At 48.7% G+C, this 14,678-nt stretch overlaps 2 protein-coding genes across 4 annotated transcripts in view; one reads left to right on the top strand and one right to left on the bottom strand.

Annotated features, from left to right (window-relative positions):
* The first annotated feature begins 1,273 nt into the window (after positions 1–1,273).
* Positions 1,274–5,472, top strand: LOC111842225 (NXPE family member 2-like). Of its 2 annotated transcripts, XM_023808635.2 has the most exons (6): positions 1,280–1,344; positions 1,563–1,661; positions 2,476–3,161; positions 3,277–3,338; positions 3,603–3,821; positions 4,095–5,472. In XM_023808635.2, the coding sequence occupies exons 1-6, from the start codon at positions 1,330–1,332 to the stop codon at positions 4,703–4,705; spliced, it is 1,692 nt and encodes a 563-aa protein (XP_023664403.2). In that variant the 5' UTR covers positions 1,280–1,329; the 3' UTR covers positions 4,706–5,472. The 2 variants fall into 2 exon arrangements, with proteins under 2 accessions (XP_023664404.2, XP_023664403.2); XM_023808636.2 differs by lacking the exon at positions 1,563–1,661 and having other exon boundaries at positions 1,274–1,344.
* A 98-nt stretch (positions 5,473–5,570) lies between these two features.
* LOC111842224 (unconventional myosin-Ih-like) overlaps positions 5,571–14,678 on the bottom strand; it is a 39,223-nt gene continuing 30,115 nt past the window's right edge. For both annotated transcript variants that reach the window (XM_023808633.2, XM_023808634.2), the window contains 5 exons: positions 10,805–10,940; positions 10,558–10,628; positions 10,032–10,129; positions 9,857–9,956; positions 5,571–6,225 (listed from right to left, as the gene is read on the bottom strand). In XM_023808633.2, coding sequence (XP_023664401.1) covers positions 6,202–6,225; positions 9,857–9,956; positions 10,032–10,129; positions 10,558–10,628; positions 10,805–10,940 — 429 coding nt within the window. In that variant the 3' untranslated portion in view covers positions 5,571–6,201. The remainder of the gene's footprint in view (positions 6,226–9,856; positions 9,957–10,031; positions 10,130–10,557; positions 10,629–10,804; positions 10,941–14,678) is intronic.

Below are 14,678 nucleotides of genomic sequence, written 5' to 3'. Positions count from 1 at the left end.
TTGGCCCATATTGATAGGATAGCATCTTGCAGTTGATGGAGATTTGTGGGATGCACATCCAGGGCACGAAGCTCCCGTTCCACCACATCCCAAAGATGCTCTATTGGGTTGAGATCTGGTGACTGTGGGGGCCATTTTAGTACAGTGAACTCATTGTCATGTTCAAGAAACCAATTTGAAATGATTCAAGCTTTGTGACATGGTGCATTATCCTGCTGGAAGTAGCCATCAGAGCATGGGTACATGGTGGTCATAAAGGGATGGACATGGTCAGAAACAATGCTCAGGTAGGCCGTGGCATTTAAACGATGCCCAATTGGCACTAAGGGGCCTAAAGTGTGCCAAGAAAACATCCCCCACACCATTACACCAGCACCACCAGCCTGCACAGTGGTAACAAGGCATGATGGATCCATGTTCTCATTCTGTTTATGCCAAATTCTGACTCTACCATTTGAATGTCTCAACAGAAATCGAGACTCATCAGACCAGGCAACATTTTTCCAGTCTTCAACTGTCCAATTTTGGTGAGCTCGTGCAAATTGTAGCCTCTTTTTCCTATTTGTAGTGGAGATGAGTGGTACCCGGTGGGGTCTTCTGCTGTTGTAGCCCATCCGCCTCAAAGTTGTGCGTGTTGTGGCTTCACAAATGCTTTGCTGCATACCTCATTTGTAACGAGTGGTTATTTCAGTCAAAGTTGCTCTTCTATCAGCTTGAATCAGTCGGCCCATTCTCCTCTGACCTCTAGCATCAACAAAGCATTTTCGCCCACAGGACTGCCGCATACTGGATGTTTTTCCCTTTGCACACCATTCTTTGTAAACCCTAGAAATGGTTGTGCGTGAAAATCCCAGTAACTGAGCAGATTGTGAAATACTCAGACCGGCCCATCTGGCACCAACAACCATGCCACGCTCAAAATTGCTTAAATCACCTTTCTTTCCCATTCTGACATTCAGTTTGGAGTTCAGGAGATTGTCTTGACCAGGACCACACCCCTAAATGCATTGAAGCAACTGCTATGTGATTGGTTGATTAGATAATTGCATTAATGAGAAATTGAACAGGTGTTCCTAATAATCCTTTAGGTGAGTGTATTTCAGTCCACACAATACATTATGACTAGCAGTACCATGCAGAAACTTTTTGAGAAACAGGTGCTCAAAGCTTTTGACACATAGATTAAAGGGGCACTCAGTAACTCTAAAGGGAGGTACTTCAAATTCTTTAAAAGGGGCCAGTGCTCAGACCTCCACCACCCCCCCCCCCCCCCCCCCACCCCCCACACACACGCCTGCCGACTGGTAGGCATACAGCTGCTCACTAAGTATGAATCAGTCACTGGTAAGTTCTCTTTGTGTTTGTGATGTTTGAAATAGTTTGCTGAATGTAACTTTAACTGACAGACCATGAAATAAATTGTTATTTATAAATTAGTATAAATATATCTGTCAGAGCGTGGACCTTTTCTGGTTATGAGTGTGAACAGATAATAGAAAACATAGTACAATGTTTAAGCGACGCTTAGAAATACAGTTAACTTTAAGTGTGCCGTTTCACAGATCACTACATCTGACAGTGCAAATCTAAGACGGAATGAAAGTCTGAAGAGGTTTTTTATATTTCTTTGCGTCATTACAATTGTACTGATACTCACAAAGGTAATGAAGATTTTCTTTGAATTAAATAGGACAAAGCTATGTCGCTATTATTGTTGTTGTTGTTGTTGTTGTTGTGTCACTCTACTTGATGGGGCAAAAATACTTAGTAATGACTCAGTTACTATAGAAATTAAAATCATGAACAAACATGAATTCAGTATTTCACTTGTTATTCATTAGTTGTTCCTTCAGGAGTTCTGTACTAGTTCATTAGTAGTTCTTTCAGTAATTCACAAAGGTTTGCATAATTGATAGATATAGTAACAACTATAGTAGATAAAAGATGCATCATGATTTATTAATGGTGAACAAATATGAGATTTAACTTGTGTTATTCATGACTTGTTCCTTCAGTAGTTCAAAAAGGTTTACAAATTTAACAAATATAGTAACAGATATAGTAATAAATATAGTAACTGCTTGACAAAAAACACGCATCACGATCCATTAATGACAAATTAACATGAGATCAGTATGTAACTAAGACTTAATTTAAAGTTAATTAATACATAAGTAATAGCATGATACTATATTATTTGTGCTCCGTCAATTAAAATGGTTCCGTTAGTATTGTTGCTGTTGTTGCTTCTGCTGCGTACAGCCTATCTGTGAATCTTGTTTCTCTTTCGCCCTACTGAAAATGGTATCATTGCCATGGCTAATTTAACTCAGAAACGTTTTGGTGACTATGAAGAAGCCAGTCAGTTACTCGCTGTAACTCTTACCTGTACTGCAAAAGAACAGAAACTGGCAATAATAGGCTGGAACATGAAAGGGATAAACAATGAATTTTTCATTATTTTTTCAAATGTAGAGACACTTAACAAGCAGCATCCACCGACTGCCAAGCATCGCAAGTGTTCCACATCCGGAGATGACTGTAGAGGATGTGATGCTCTCCCTCTGGTGGGATCTCCCTCCAACATCTGTCTGGGAGTCTGTCCAGAACACCTCCAGTCCTGCTCAGAGCACAGCCAGTCTGGAGCATCTCCAAGCCCAGTACTGTATGGGAGACACCTTAGATGTGCGTGTGGACATGCGGGACCACAGTGGGAGGCCCAAGACTCATGGAGGAGACTTCATATTGGCCCGGATTCACTCCCCCAAACTACAGGCCTCTGCCGCAGGAGCCGTCACTGACCTCCGCAACGGCTCCTACCGTGTCCGCTTCACCCTGCTCTGGCCTGGGGAGGTGCAAGTCTCTGTGCTCCTCATGCACTCCTCTGAGGCGGTGCAGGCCCTGTGGAGGTCCAGGCAGCTCAACTACAAGAAGATAACACACGTAGGAACCTTTGTCAATGGGAGCAAAACTGAGACGTCTGAGTGCGGCTTCCAGCTGAACGCGAGTAAATCCCTGTGCGAGTACAAAGACGAGAGGGACGGAGAATCCTACGCCTGTTACATACCCCCAACCCTGCCCTGTCACTCGATTGACACCATGTCTTCATTCAACACTCAAGGATCTCCACTCACCAAGGAGGAAGCTTCTCTACTGACCGGGTAAAACAGACTCTGTGTTGAAGTCAACAGAGCTACTCTTCTTGTGGCTTCCAGAGTAATTTCCTCCAAGGCTTTCAGCCTTATGCTTATGGCTGTTATGCATTTTTTCTTTAAGGAATAATATTGGGGTGAAGATAAAGAACAACTTTGGCAATCTGAATGTCAGCAACTGTTCTGGTAAAACGTACTTCTGTTTAGTTTTCAGTCCATGCTTCCCACACTATTTTTTTAATTATATGTCAAGAATTATTAATTTTGTTAGAGTTTCAGGTACACATGAATAATCTTCAGCAAATTATAACGGTAATGCATAAATACTGAATTTCGTTGTCACGTATTTTATAAATAGCCTTTGTGATTAGGCATTTCAAGCTAATTTTCAAAGAAAATTTGGAACGACAGTGTGGCTAATTTTATCTCAATTTTCTCCGCTCTTTCTAGTTGGCCCAAATGAAATGGGTAGGGATTGTGTTCAGAGAATCAGTCCCAGCATCCCGAGTGGTTATTACTGGAGAAACCAGTGGTCTTCTTTGTACCATCAAACTGGCAGCTTCTTCACTCTGGAGTCCATCAACAGCTGCCTGAAGGGAAAGACACTCTACCTTATGGGAGACTCTACTATGCGTCAGTGGATAGAGTTTATGAACAGCTTTCAAAACGGTCAGTCCTCACAACCATTAAACTTGTAGATGTAGAATACTTTTTCCCCTTTTGTTGATTTTTATTAATATCTTCTTTCTTCCCTGCTGATGTACACATTGCAAGTCTGCTAAGATGGAAAGCTGATTAACACATGATTATAGTGCATGGAAACTTTACTCCTAATTAAGGAAAACAAGTAAATGTTTGACATGCTTATTGGTGAATCACAGTAATTGATGTTTTTCCCATCATAGTTGCTCTTAGAAATGTTTGTTAACCTTCAATTTGCAGATAAAAGCAAAGACTACCGTGGCTTTTCCTTCATAAAGATTGTTAACATCAAGAGCAACTACACCGTCTACTGGAGAAATCACGGTCATCCCAGGATTACAGTTAGTAAAATTAAACTCATCGAGGCTCCCTATATTTCCCGGGATTTGGATGCTATCGGAGCAGAGGGAGAGGACACAGTGGTGGTGATCGGAGTGGGGCAGCACTTCCGGGCCTACCCCCTGGAGCTCTTTGTCCGCAGGTTGCTGAGCCTGCGGGGGGCCATCCAGAGGCTGCAGGCCCGCAGGCCCAGGACCCGCATATTCATCAAGCTGGAGAACACCAGGGAGCTCTCCTCAGAACCAGAACGCTTTAGCGACTGGCACGGACACCTGCAGAACCTGGCTCAGAGGAAGGTGTTCGGGGACCTGGAGGTGGGGTTTGTGGATGCCTGGGAGATGACAGTGGCTGCCAACACCTTTGTCATCCACCCTAACCCAACCATCATTGCCAGTGAGGTGGCGGAGTTTCTGTCCCGTCTCTGTCATACTCCACAGGATACCAGTGTCAGACCAAGGTCATTCAACTTGTTGCTTCTCAGCCAGTTAACACACAAAATATTCCGTGATTAATCCCTTCCGTTTTTCCTGTGCTAAAACTTACACACTGCACTATTTCTGTTACGTTCAAATACAAAAAGAATTAGATTTTTGAACCATATTCTGACACCTCAAGATTTTCTTTACTGAACATTCCCATAATATCCACTTGTCCTCTGATAGCTTTCTGCAAAGTCTGCTTCATTTCTGAACCATTTTATATCTACATGATTTTTGCCAGTTAAACTTCTGCCATATCCGTTTTCAGCTGGGGACAGGCAACTGTGTGTATCAGGAGGAAAGCTGCTTGCAAGGTGTGGCATATCGGAAACCTTTGAGCAGAGCTGGATTGGCCATCTGGCATAGTGGGTATTTTCCCGGTATGACCCCCCCCCACCCCCTCCAATGGAGGACTATCTGCCAATTTTTAATCCCAGTTGAGTTCAGCCCTACCTTTTAAAGTACATGTTTATTCCAGCTCCTGGAATTGGGGTGGGAACATGTTTAGAAAACAGGTTTTGCCGTAACCCGTGCCCACAAAATGTGTTTCACATGCATGGGTTATCACCGAAGCAAGGTGTGAAGAGAAGTACTCTGGAACTTGGAACCTCACTTTAAATATTCATGTATATTATATGTTCTTGTATGAATGCTCAGCTGATGATATCAGACGCCCAGGGCTTTTGTGACAGGTAGTTGTCCACTCTGTACAGAACAAAGATGTATGCAAAGCAATGTTGTACTGTAATAGATTTTAATTTAATCCTTTTTTTGTAAGTACATCCACCGATCTTCCATAACGTCTTAAGCCTGAAGCCTATTCCGTGAAGCACAGGGCACCGTGTAGGGGTCACAATGGATGGGATACCAATCATAAGTATAAAAATCACATAACACAAGGCTTTGAAGCTGTAAACAGAATTTACAACCTCCATTTATGAATTTTGTAAATTTCAGCTGCAAACCTAATGACTTCTATTAATCTTTCCAGCTGCTTATCCAATATAGGGCTGTGGGCAACTAATTATATTAAATCGATAATTCGAAAAAAGATACCAGATCATGAGATTTCCAGCCCTGTTGCAAAACCACAGAAATTTCATATAGTAAACTGAGTAAAGCCAGAAATGATACCGCCCCAGTAATGATATCTGATAGCCCTTGTTTTTCCAGATGATGAGGTCAGAGCTACACAAATATAACTGTCCAAAAGATGAGCTGGTGGCCATTAGCATACCATAGCAGAAAAGGCTAATGGTACAAAAGTCTGCAGGAAGGCAGTCCTGGCCCTGAAGGGCTTCTCAACTGTAGTGCTGGCCTCTGTGGGTGCACAATGACCACGGTAGCCATCTTTCTGGGTGTCCAAACAGGCGATCTCAGCTGGTTACGTAACTTTCAGGTTTCAGGAGGGCATCTTCCTACTCGGCGATGCTTGGAAACTCTTTCCGGAGAACTTTGCATGGTTTCTGGGAGACTGGATGTGCTGTAGTGTGGGTACCTAACGTCCAGCCCAAGGCAGACTCGCGTCATCAATACTTGGGCCGAACAGATTCCTGCAGATGATGGTCACAGAGAGAGTCAAGAAACTCATGTCACAGCAGAACCCTGTACCAGAACAAGATCATTCACAGCACTGTATCGTTTTCTGTTATTCCATAGACACAACAAAACAGTGTAGTTACAGTGGCAAGAAAAAGTATGTGAACTGTTTTCAATTACCTGCATTTATATAGTAAATGGACAAAAGTATTCGCACACCTGACCATTATACATGCAGCAACTTTTATGACATCCCGTTAAATCCATAGACACCAATATGGAGTTGGTCCCCCCTCCTACAGCTATCACAGTTGCCACTCTTCTGGGGAGGCTTTCCAAAAGGTTTTGGAATGTGTCTGTGGGAATTTTTGCCCATTCATCCAGACGAGCATTTGTGAGATCAAGCACTGATGTGGGGCATGAAGGCCTGGCAAGCAATCTCCATTCTAGTTCATCCCGAAGATGTTTGATGGGCTCCTTGTGGTCCAGGCAAGTTCTTCCACACCAAACTTACCCAACAATGTCTTTATGGACCTTGCTTTGTGCACTGGGGCAGAGTCATGCTGGGAGCGTAAATGGCCATCCCCCAAACTGTTCTGACAAAGTTGGAAGCATAGAATGGTCCAAAATGTTTTGGTCTGCTGAAGCATTAAGAATTCCATTTACTGGAGCTAAGGAGCCAAGCCCAACCCCTGACAAACCAACACATACCATTATCCCTCCTCCAACAAACTTTACAGTTGGCATAATGCAGTCAAGCAAGTAATATTCTGTTGGAATCTGTCAAACCCAGACTCATTCATCACTGCCAGACAGAAAAGCGTGAATAGTCACTCCACAGAACACGTTTCGACTGCTCCAGAGCCCAGTGGTCCTGCATCTGACGCTTGGCACTGCACTTGGGGATGTGAGGCTTGCATGCAGTTGCTCACCATGGAAGCCCATTCCGTGATGCTTCGGTCGTATAGTTTTTGAACCAGGATTAATTTCAGATGAAGTTTCGAACTCTACAGTTATTGCGTCAACAGAGCACTGTGCCTCAGCACTCAGCGACCCCGCTCTGTAACTTTACATGGTCTGCCACTTCGTAGCTGAATTTCTGTTGTTCATAAACACTTCCACTTAACAATAATACCACTTACATTTGATAGTGGAATATCTAACAGGGTAGAAATTTCATGAACTGACTCATTGCAAAGGTGGCATCCTATGACAGTACCATGCTTGAATTCACTGAATTTTTCAGAATGACCCATTCATTCACAAATGTTCGCAAACCTGACTGCATGGTTAGGTGCTTGATTTTACACATCTGTGGTAATGGGTCTGAATGAAACACCTGAATTCAATGATTAAAAGGTGTGTCCCAGTACTTTTGTCCATATAGTGTATTTAAATTTGGCTTAAAATATAAATTTGGCTTAAAAGCTACAATAATAAACAATCACAATCTGTTTTAACTAATAAGACACTAATTATTGTATTGTTCTTGTACATATTGAATTCATCATTCAAAAATTCACAATGTAGGTTGGGAAACAGTATGTGAAACCCCCCCCCCCCCCGTCTAATGACTTCATCTAAAGCCCAATGGAGTCGGAAGTCAGCAAACCCAGAGCCCAATCAGTGAAGCAGGATTTCAAGGTATGGGTTATAGCCAGGGATTGACATAAATGGTACGCAAGTACGCATTCACTTTTAAAAGCGATACGTGTGGCAATCGATTGTTGTAACAGCGCGAAAATGTATGTATTTTATGTGCATTTGCGCCGATATGACAAGAAATTATCGTGCATTTTAACCTTTATATGCTAATTCGTACAGTACTTCATTTGCGGTATAGAGGATAAAATGCAAAGTCCTCTCCCTACTCTCCCTAGAAGTGGGAGCAGCATATTCTCAACGAGGTAACAAAGAACCTTAGAGTAACAGTGACAGGCTTGAAGGAATTATTGGAATTGGTTAACTGTTAACATAAAGCGCTGAACAGACATGGAGTCGATGGCAGGACTCCGCCGATGAAACAAGGTTCAGGAAGAATATGCAGCACTACATATGGTACTGTGGAGCAGCATTTGAAGGGTGGCAGCCACAAACCAAGGACTGGAAATTGAACATGCACACTTTATTTACTGTTATTCTACATACAAAAATGTTTACTCAATCAAAGTGGAAAAAATATTATACAGTATGTATACTATTTACATGACTCTTCCAAACTGCACTAACCTGAATAATAGTTTGCTCACAATACACCTAGTCGCCTCTCCTTCCAAACCCATACTGAGCTGTTATATAGGTTTAAAAAGAAAACATCGTAAGGGTGCATGAGACCAGATGCGTGCAAAAATGCCCTTAAACACTGAACGATTGCGCCCGCACAGTTTCCATTCATGAGGTAAGTAACAATTTTCACTTTTAAACACCTTAAACCTAATCATGCACAGACATGAACATGAGGGGAAAAAACACAGATTAACAGTGAAATAGTGTAGCATAGTGGCATAGCTTTTGTTAAAACAACAGGACCGTTATATTTCCCTGTTCTTTGCATACTCAGACAGTGCCGCTACAACACTAAATGCAGATAGTTTGCTGTGTATTTATAAAAACATTTCATTTAATGCTTAGTTGCTGATAAAGGGGGGTAAATATCGGATTGGTATCGGCAGATATTCAAAATTTTAATATCAGAATAGGACCATCATCTCTAATGAAAATGCATTACATCAATAATGATTTAAAATAAACGTTAAGTGAATGTGGTGAATGTATGATTACTGTGTGTGATGTAATGTCTATGGAATAGGAGGGCGTGTATAATTAGTCAGAACTATTATAGAAGAATCAATCTGTTACAGGCACAAATAAGGGCATCACATCCCGACATGAAAACATCATCCCAGCAGGGAAGTTGGGTGGAAGGAACGTTATGATTTGGGGCTGCTTTGCTGACTCAAGGCCTGGGCAGATCGCCATTATCGAGGGCAAAATGAAATCCCGATATGATCTTGTTATCCTGTAAGGTCATGGTGGCTGTCCACCAGCTTAAGCTCAGTAGAAGCTGAGTAATGCAGCAGGACCATGACCCTAAACATAGAAGCAATTGTACTACTAAATGGCTTCAAAAAGAATGATATCTGTTTGGAGTGTCCCAGTCAGAGTCCCGACCTTAACCCAGTGAAGACCCTGTAAAATGTCATCAAGGGAGCCACTCACACCAGCCACCCTAAGAATATGGCTGAGCTGAACCAGTTCCATAAGGAAGAATGAAAGGAAATTCCCCCTGAACGTTGTGTACATCTCATCTGCAGTTACTGGAAGGACTTGGTTGAGGTTATTGCTGTCAAAGTAGGTTTGACCAATTATTAAATTCAAGGGTTGACTTACTTTTTTCCCACAGCACTATGAATGTTTATTGGATATGTTCAATAAAGACAAGTGTTATTATCTTAAGCACATTATATTTGTCTATACTTACTAACTTAGATTAACTAATATAGATTAAGATCGGATTATGTAACATTTTCTGGCCAAGTAATGCAGAAAACCAGGTAATTCTAAAGGGTTCACATACTTTTTTGTGCTTTTTGACACTGGATGCTTAATAGTGTACCGGACAGACACGGATTGGTGTCCACTCACCACAGTCAGGTGCCCATTTTTAGCCCTGTACACCATGGATTCTTGGCCGCTGTTGAAGTCCACGTAGCCCACCCTGTCTGGATGGATGTCAAACCTGACACTGTAGAGCAATAGCAATCAGATCTCGGCCCCCAAAATAGCGCGGGCCCCTGCCCCCCTGGGACGAGAAGCTCACCTGTCCTTCACCACTCTGATGGCGCTGACTTTGTTGGCCTCAACACTCAGCTTAGTGATCACCTCAAACAAGGAGTCGCACTGCAAGACTACGTCACCCTGCAGACACAAGCACGGCTCATGAGTGAGGTGCACAAGGGAGCCGAGGCCAAACCTAAAGCGCCACACATTGAAGTTACTTTCAGTTCTGGAGAGGAGCTCAGTTCACTGCATATAACCTCCAAATAATTTCCGCTGCACCCTGTAAAACATGATCCAGTCTGAAATTCCCCCATAGCCAAGTTTGCCGATGGCCAACAAACAAATAATTCATTTCACAAACCAGTTCATTAGTTTGCCTTATTCACAGTAATCAAAATACAGTAACATGATTCACTCTAGACAGACATGAACAAAAATAAATTAACGGGATTATTTTTAAGAAAGCATGAAGAGTTGAAATGTTGGAAGAACCAAGATGTACAAGCATGCAGACTGTTTGGCCGGTGTAGCAGTTTGCCTGTTATACCGACACAGACTCTGCCAACCTTCTGTTTGAGGTCATCACAGGTGACGTGCAGGACCAGGAAGTTGTCACTCAGGTGGCTGACAGACACCCCTGCAAACACATACAGCAGGTAACATTTGCCCCAGTGTCCCTTCAGTTGATCCAGAAGTAATGTAATTCAGAGCAGATGCTAACAGAAAAACTAGTAAACATCAGCACAAGCTGAGGTGAATCACTATTATTAAAAAGACAGCTATGTGATACACAAACGCAGCTGTGCCTGTGACCTTTGAGGGAGCCGTATTCCACCCGCTGCTTGACCCTGGATTCCTCCACCAGGTAGACTGCGGCCTGAGTGAGAATCAACTGCCTGTGCCGGGGCCTGAACCCATTTCGGTCGTACTTCACCACCGGGGCGGCGTACTGCAGACAGAGCAATGGAATACAACAGCACGCGAGCGACAGGTTAAATGAAGCAATGATAGCAGATAATGAGGGGACAGTGAGACGGAATTCGGTGAGGAGAGTGAATAAGCTTATACTGACCATTAAAATGCATTATGAAGGTATCTATAGTGCACTATAGATGAGAGCTTCATAGAGCATTCATAATGCTTAATAAATGTCACGCCCCGCTCCGTCCGCTCCCGATGTGTGCCACGCCCACCTCATTACCTCCTGTTTCGCCCTAATTGTTCCCACCTGTAGCTCGTTATCTGTTGCCTAGTCCTGTGTATTTAGTCCGAGTCTCAGTCTGTTTCCCCAGATCTGTCATCGTTGTATGGTCCGTCGTTGTCTGCACCTGTCCTTTTGCCTTTAATAAACCCTTCACCGGATCTTTTGGCTTCGTTCGCCTGCTTCCGTGCTCGCGTTCACCTCCGAGGCTGACAGAATGACAGATCTCCCGGAAAGCATGAAGCAGCAGTCCGAGCACCACCGGCTCGGACTGCTGCAGGACTTCATGTACTGGCATGCCCAGCCCGAGGTGCAGGAGGACCCGCTAGCCCTGGAGCTGGCTAGCCGGGGCCGGGACCTGCTCCGGAAGGAGCGCCCGCCGGGGCAGGAGTACCCTCTAGGTAAAGCCCGGAAATGCCTCCGTCGGCTGCAACGCCGGCTCGCCGAGCGTGGGGAGAAGCAACAGGAGGAGACTCCGTCGCTCTTCTTAGGAGCTTGCTATCTCCTCCCCGCCTTTGAAGACACCAGCGCTACGAGCCTGGCCAGCTCGCTTCCGGAGCAGCCCCCTCCGATGGAGGCTTATGACTATCGGCCGGAGCGTCTGGGGCAGGGAGGAATTCGCGCCGCGAGAGACGGCATTCCCCGGGTTCCCAAAGCCCTGAAAGGGAGGGCGCCCACGCGCTCAGCACCCTTCCTGCCGGCTCCGGACCTGCGTGTTCCGGCTGTGCGTTGGACGGCACCGCCGGCTGCTGATGCCGCCGCACTGCCCGCGGCACCGCCGGCTGCTGATGCCGCCGCACTGCCCGCGGCACCGCCGGCTGCTGATGCCGCCGCACTGCCCGCGGCACCGCCGGCTGCTGATGCCGCCGCACTGCCTGCGGCACCGCCTGCTGATGCCGCCGCTGATCTGCCAGCGGCATTGCCTCTCCTGCCTGCTGCTGCTGCTCTGCCGGCTCCCGCCGCCGATCTGCCTGCGGCTGCGCTGCCTGCTGCCGCCGCCGATCTGCCTGTGGCTGCGCTGCCTGCTGCCGCCGCTTCGGATCTGCCCGCGGCTGCGCTGCCTGCTGCCGCCGCTCCGGATCTGCCCGCGGCTGCGCTGCCTGCCGCCGCTCCGGATCTGCCCGCGGCTGCGCTGCCTGCTGCCGCCGCCGATCTGCCCGCGGCTGTGCTGCCTGCAGCCCCGCCTGCTGCAGCCGCCGCGATGCCCGCAGCACCGCTCGACCTGCCGGTCCTGCCTGTCTTCCCTGCTGCAGCTGCCGCCGCTCTGCCTGCGGCACCGCCTGCTGCAGCTTCCGCCGCTTCGTCAGCGGCACCGCCCGTCCTGCCTGTCTACCCTGCTGCAGCTGCCGCCGCTCTGCCTGCGGCACCGCCTGCTGCAGCTTCCGCCGCCTTGTCAGCGGCACCTCCTGTCTTGCCTGACCCGCCTGTCCTGCCTGGCTTGCCTGCAGTCCCGGTGGCTGGCCGCATGGAGGCTGCGCCCGCCGAGGCGCCCCCTGCTGGCCGCGTGCTGGTGGCGCCCGCCGAGGCGCCCCCTGCTGGCCGCGTGGAGGCTGCGCCCGCCGAGGCGCCCCCTGTTGGCCGCGTGGAGACGGCGCCCGCCGGGGTGTCCCTCTCTGGCGCGCCCGGAGTGCGCGCCTTTGGGGGGGGGTTCTGCCCCGCGACGGCGCCCCCTGCTGGCCGCGGGAGGGCAGCGCCCATCCTGCCGGCACCTGAACTGCCTGTTCTGCCGGCACCTGAACTGCCTGTTCTGCCGGCACCGGAACTGCCTGCCCTGCCGGCACCGGAACTGCCTGCCCTGCCGGCACCGGAACTGCCTGCCCTGCCGGCACCTGAACTGCCTGCCCTGCCGGCACCTGAACTGCCTGCCCTGCCGGCACCTGAACTGTCTGTCCTACCGGCACCTGAACTGCCTAAGGTTGCCATGGTTACGCCCCCTGCTGCCCGCGTGCTGGTGGCGCTCAATGAGGCGCCCCCTGCGGGCCGCACGCCCGAGCCCGTCTCACCTGACCGGCCCGTCTCGCCTGTCCAGCCGGCCCAGCCCTGCTCACCTGTCCAGCCGGCCACCGTTCCAGTCCTGCCCGCGGCCCCGCCTGAGGCCGCCGTTCCAGTCCTGCCCGTGGCCCCGCCTGAGGCCGCCGCTCTGCCTGCGGCCCCGCCTGAGGCCGCCGCTCTGCCTGCGGCCACACCCGAGGCTCCGGCTGCCCCGCCTGTTGCCTCTTTGGAGGCCAAGACACTTGTCTGCCCAGACTCGACCTCCCTCCTGACTCCTTCTCCCTTACCCCGGCCAGACCGACACCGCCCAGGACCCCGCCTGTCGGTGTCCCGTAAGGGACGGGGACACAGGCGTCGGGCCTGGGTCCCGCCCGCCATGCCCCCTGGCTCGCCCGTTCGGCCCCTAGCTGTGGCTCGGTGGCTGCCTGCGGGTCCTGCGCCTCGGGGTCGGCGGTCGCCGCCGGGTCTCCCCCTGGTCCCTGGGTGCCGGTCCTCGGTCCCGCCTCCGGCTCCCGGTCGGCCGCCTCCGGGCCCCCCTGCTCCGGCTTGGCGTCGGACGGCGCCTTCGCCGGCTACGGCTGCGCCTCCGCCTGCCGCGGCTTCCCCCTCCTGCCTGCCTTCCCTGGTGTTCCCTCCTGCTCCCTCCGTGTCTCCTCCGTCACTCCCTCGTCCCGTTCCCTTGGTCCCTGGGTGGTCCCCTCCTGCTCCCTTCTCCCTCTCCCCTGCGGCCCTTCCGGCCGCTGCCCGTCGCCCGCCTGGGCCTTTTCGTGCTCCCCTTGCTCCTCCTCCCTTTTCGTTCGTCCCGCCTGTCTCTCCTTCTGGTCCCTTTGTCCCTCCTTTTGGCACTCCTGGCCCTTTCGTGTCGCCTGTGGGTGTTCCCCCTGTGTCTCCCTTCTGGGTCTGTCTCTCCGCCTTCCCTGTTCTCTGTCAGGTCCTGTCCTTCTTTTCGTCCCTGTTCGTGTTTTGCGTCTCCGTCCTGTTCCCTGGGTTTGGTTGACGTTCTGTTTTGTCTTTCAGGTCCTGTTCCCTCGTCCCGTCCGTCGCCTCCTCCCTGGCGCGCCCGGTGTGCGCGCCTTTGGGGGGGGGTTATGTCACGCCCCGCTCCGTCCGCTCCCGATGTGTGCCACGCCCACCTCATTACCTCCTGTTTCGCCCTAATTGTTCCCACCTGTAGCTCGTTATCTGTTGCCTAGTCCTGTGTATTTAGTCCGAGTCTCAGTCTGTTTCCCCAGATCTGTCATCGTTGTATGGTCCGTCGTTGTCTGCACCTGTCCTTTTGCCTTTAATAAACCCTTCACCGGATCTTTTGGCTTCGTTCGCCTGCTTCCGTGCTCGCGTTCACCTCCGAGGCTGACAATAAACATGGCTGTAATGTATTATGCCATTTTATAAATAGTTATAGCTGTGTTTATAATTGTTTATGGCTGCATTATAATGCATTATGAAGGTACCTATAATGCATTACGATGACTGCTTTAAGTGAAGTGCTACCTG

Source organism: Paramormyrops kingsleyae, chromosome 7, assembly GCF_048594095.1.
Source record: "Paramormyrops kingsleyae isolate MSU_618 chromosome 7, PKINGS_0.4, whole genome shotgun sequence".
Taxonomy (NCBI): domain Eukaryota; kingdom Metazoa; phylum Chordata; class Actinopteri; order Osteoglossiformes; family Mormyridae; genus Paramormyrops; species Paramormyrops kingsleyae.
This window is presented reverse-complemented; position numbering and strand designations above follow the sequence as displayed.

Coding starts and splice junctions, on each gene's coding strand:
- LOC111842225 (XM_023808635.2), top strand. Junction 3,162..3,276: donor GAAGCTTCTCTACTGACCGG/GTAAAACAGACT, acceptor TTTTTCTTTAAG/GAATAATATTGGGGTGAAGA. Junction 3,822..4,094: donor TATGAACAGCTTTCAAAACG/GTCAGTCCTCAC, acceptor TTCAATTTGCAG/ATAAAAGCAAAGACTACCGT.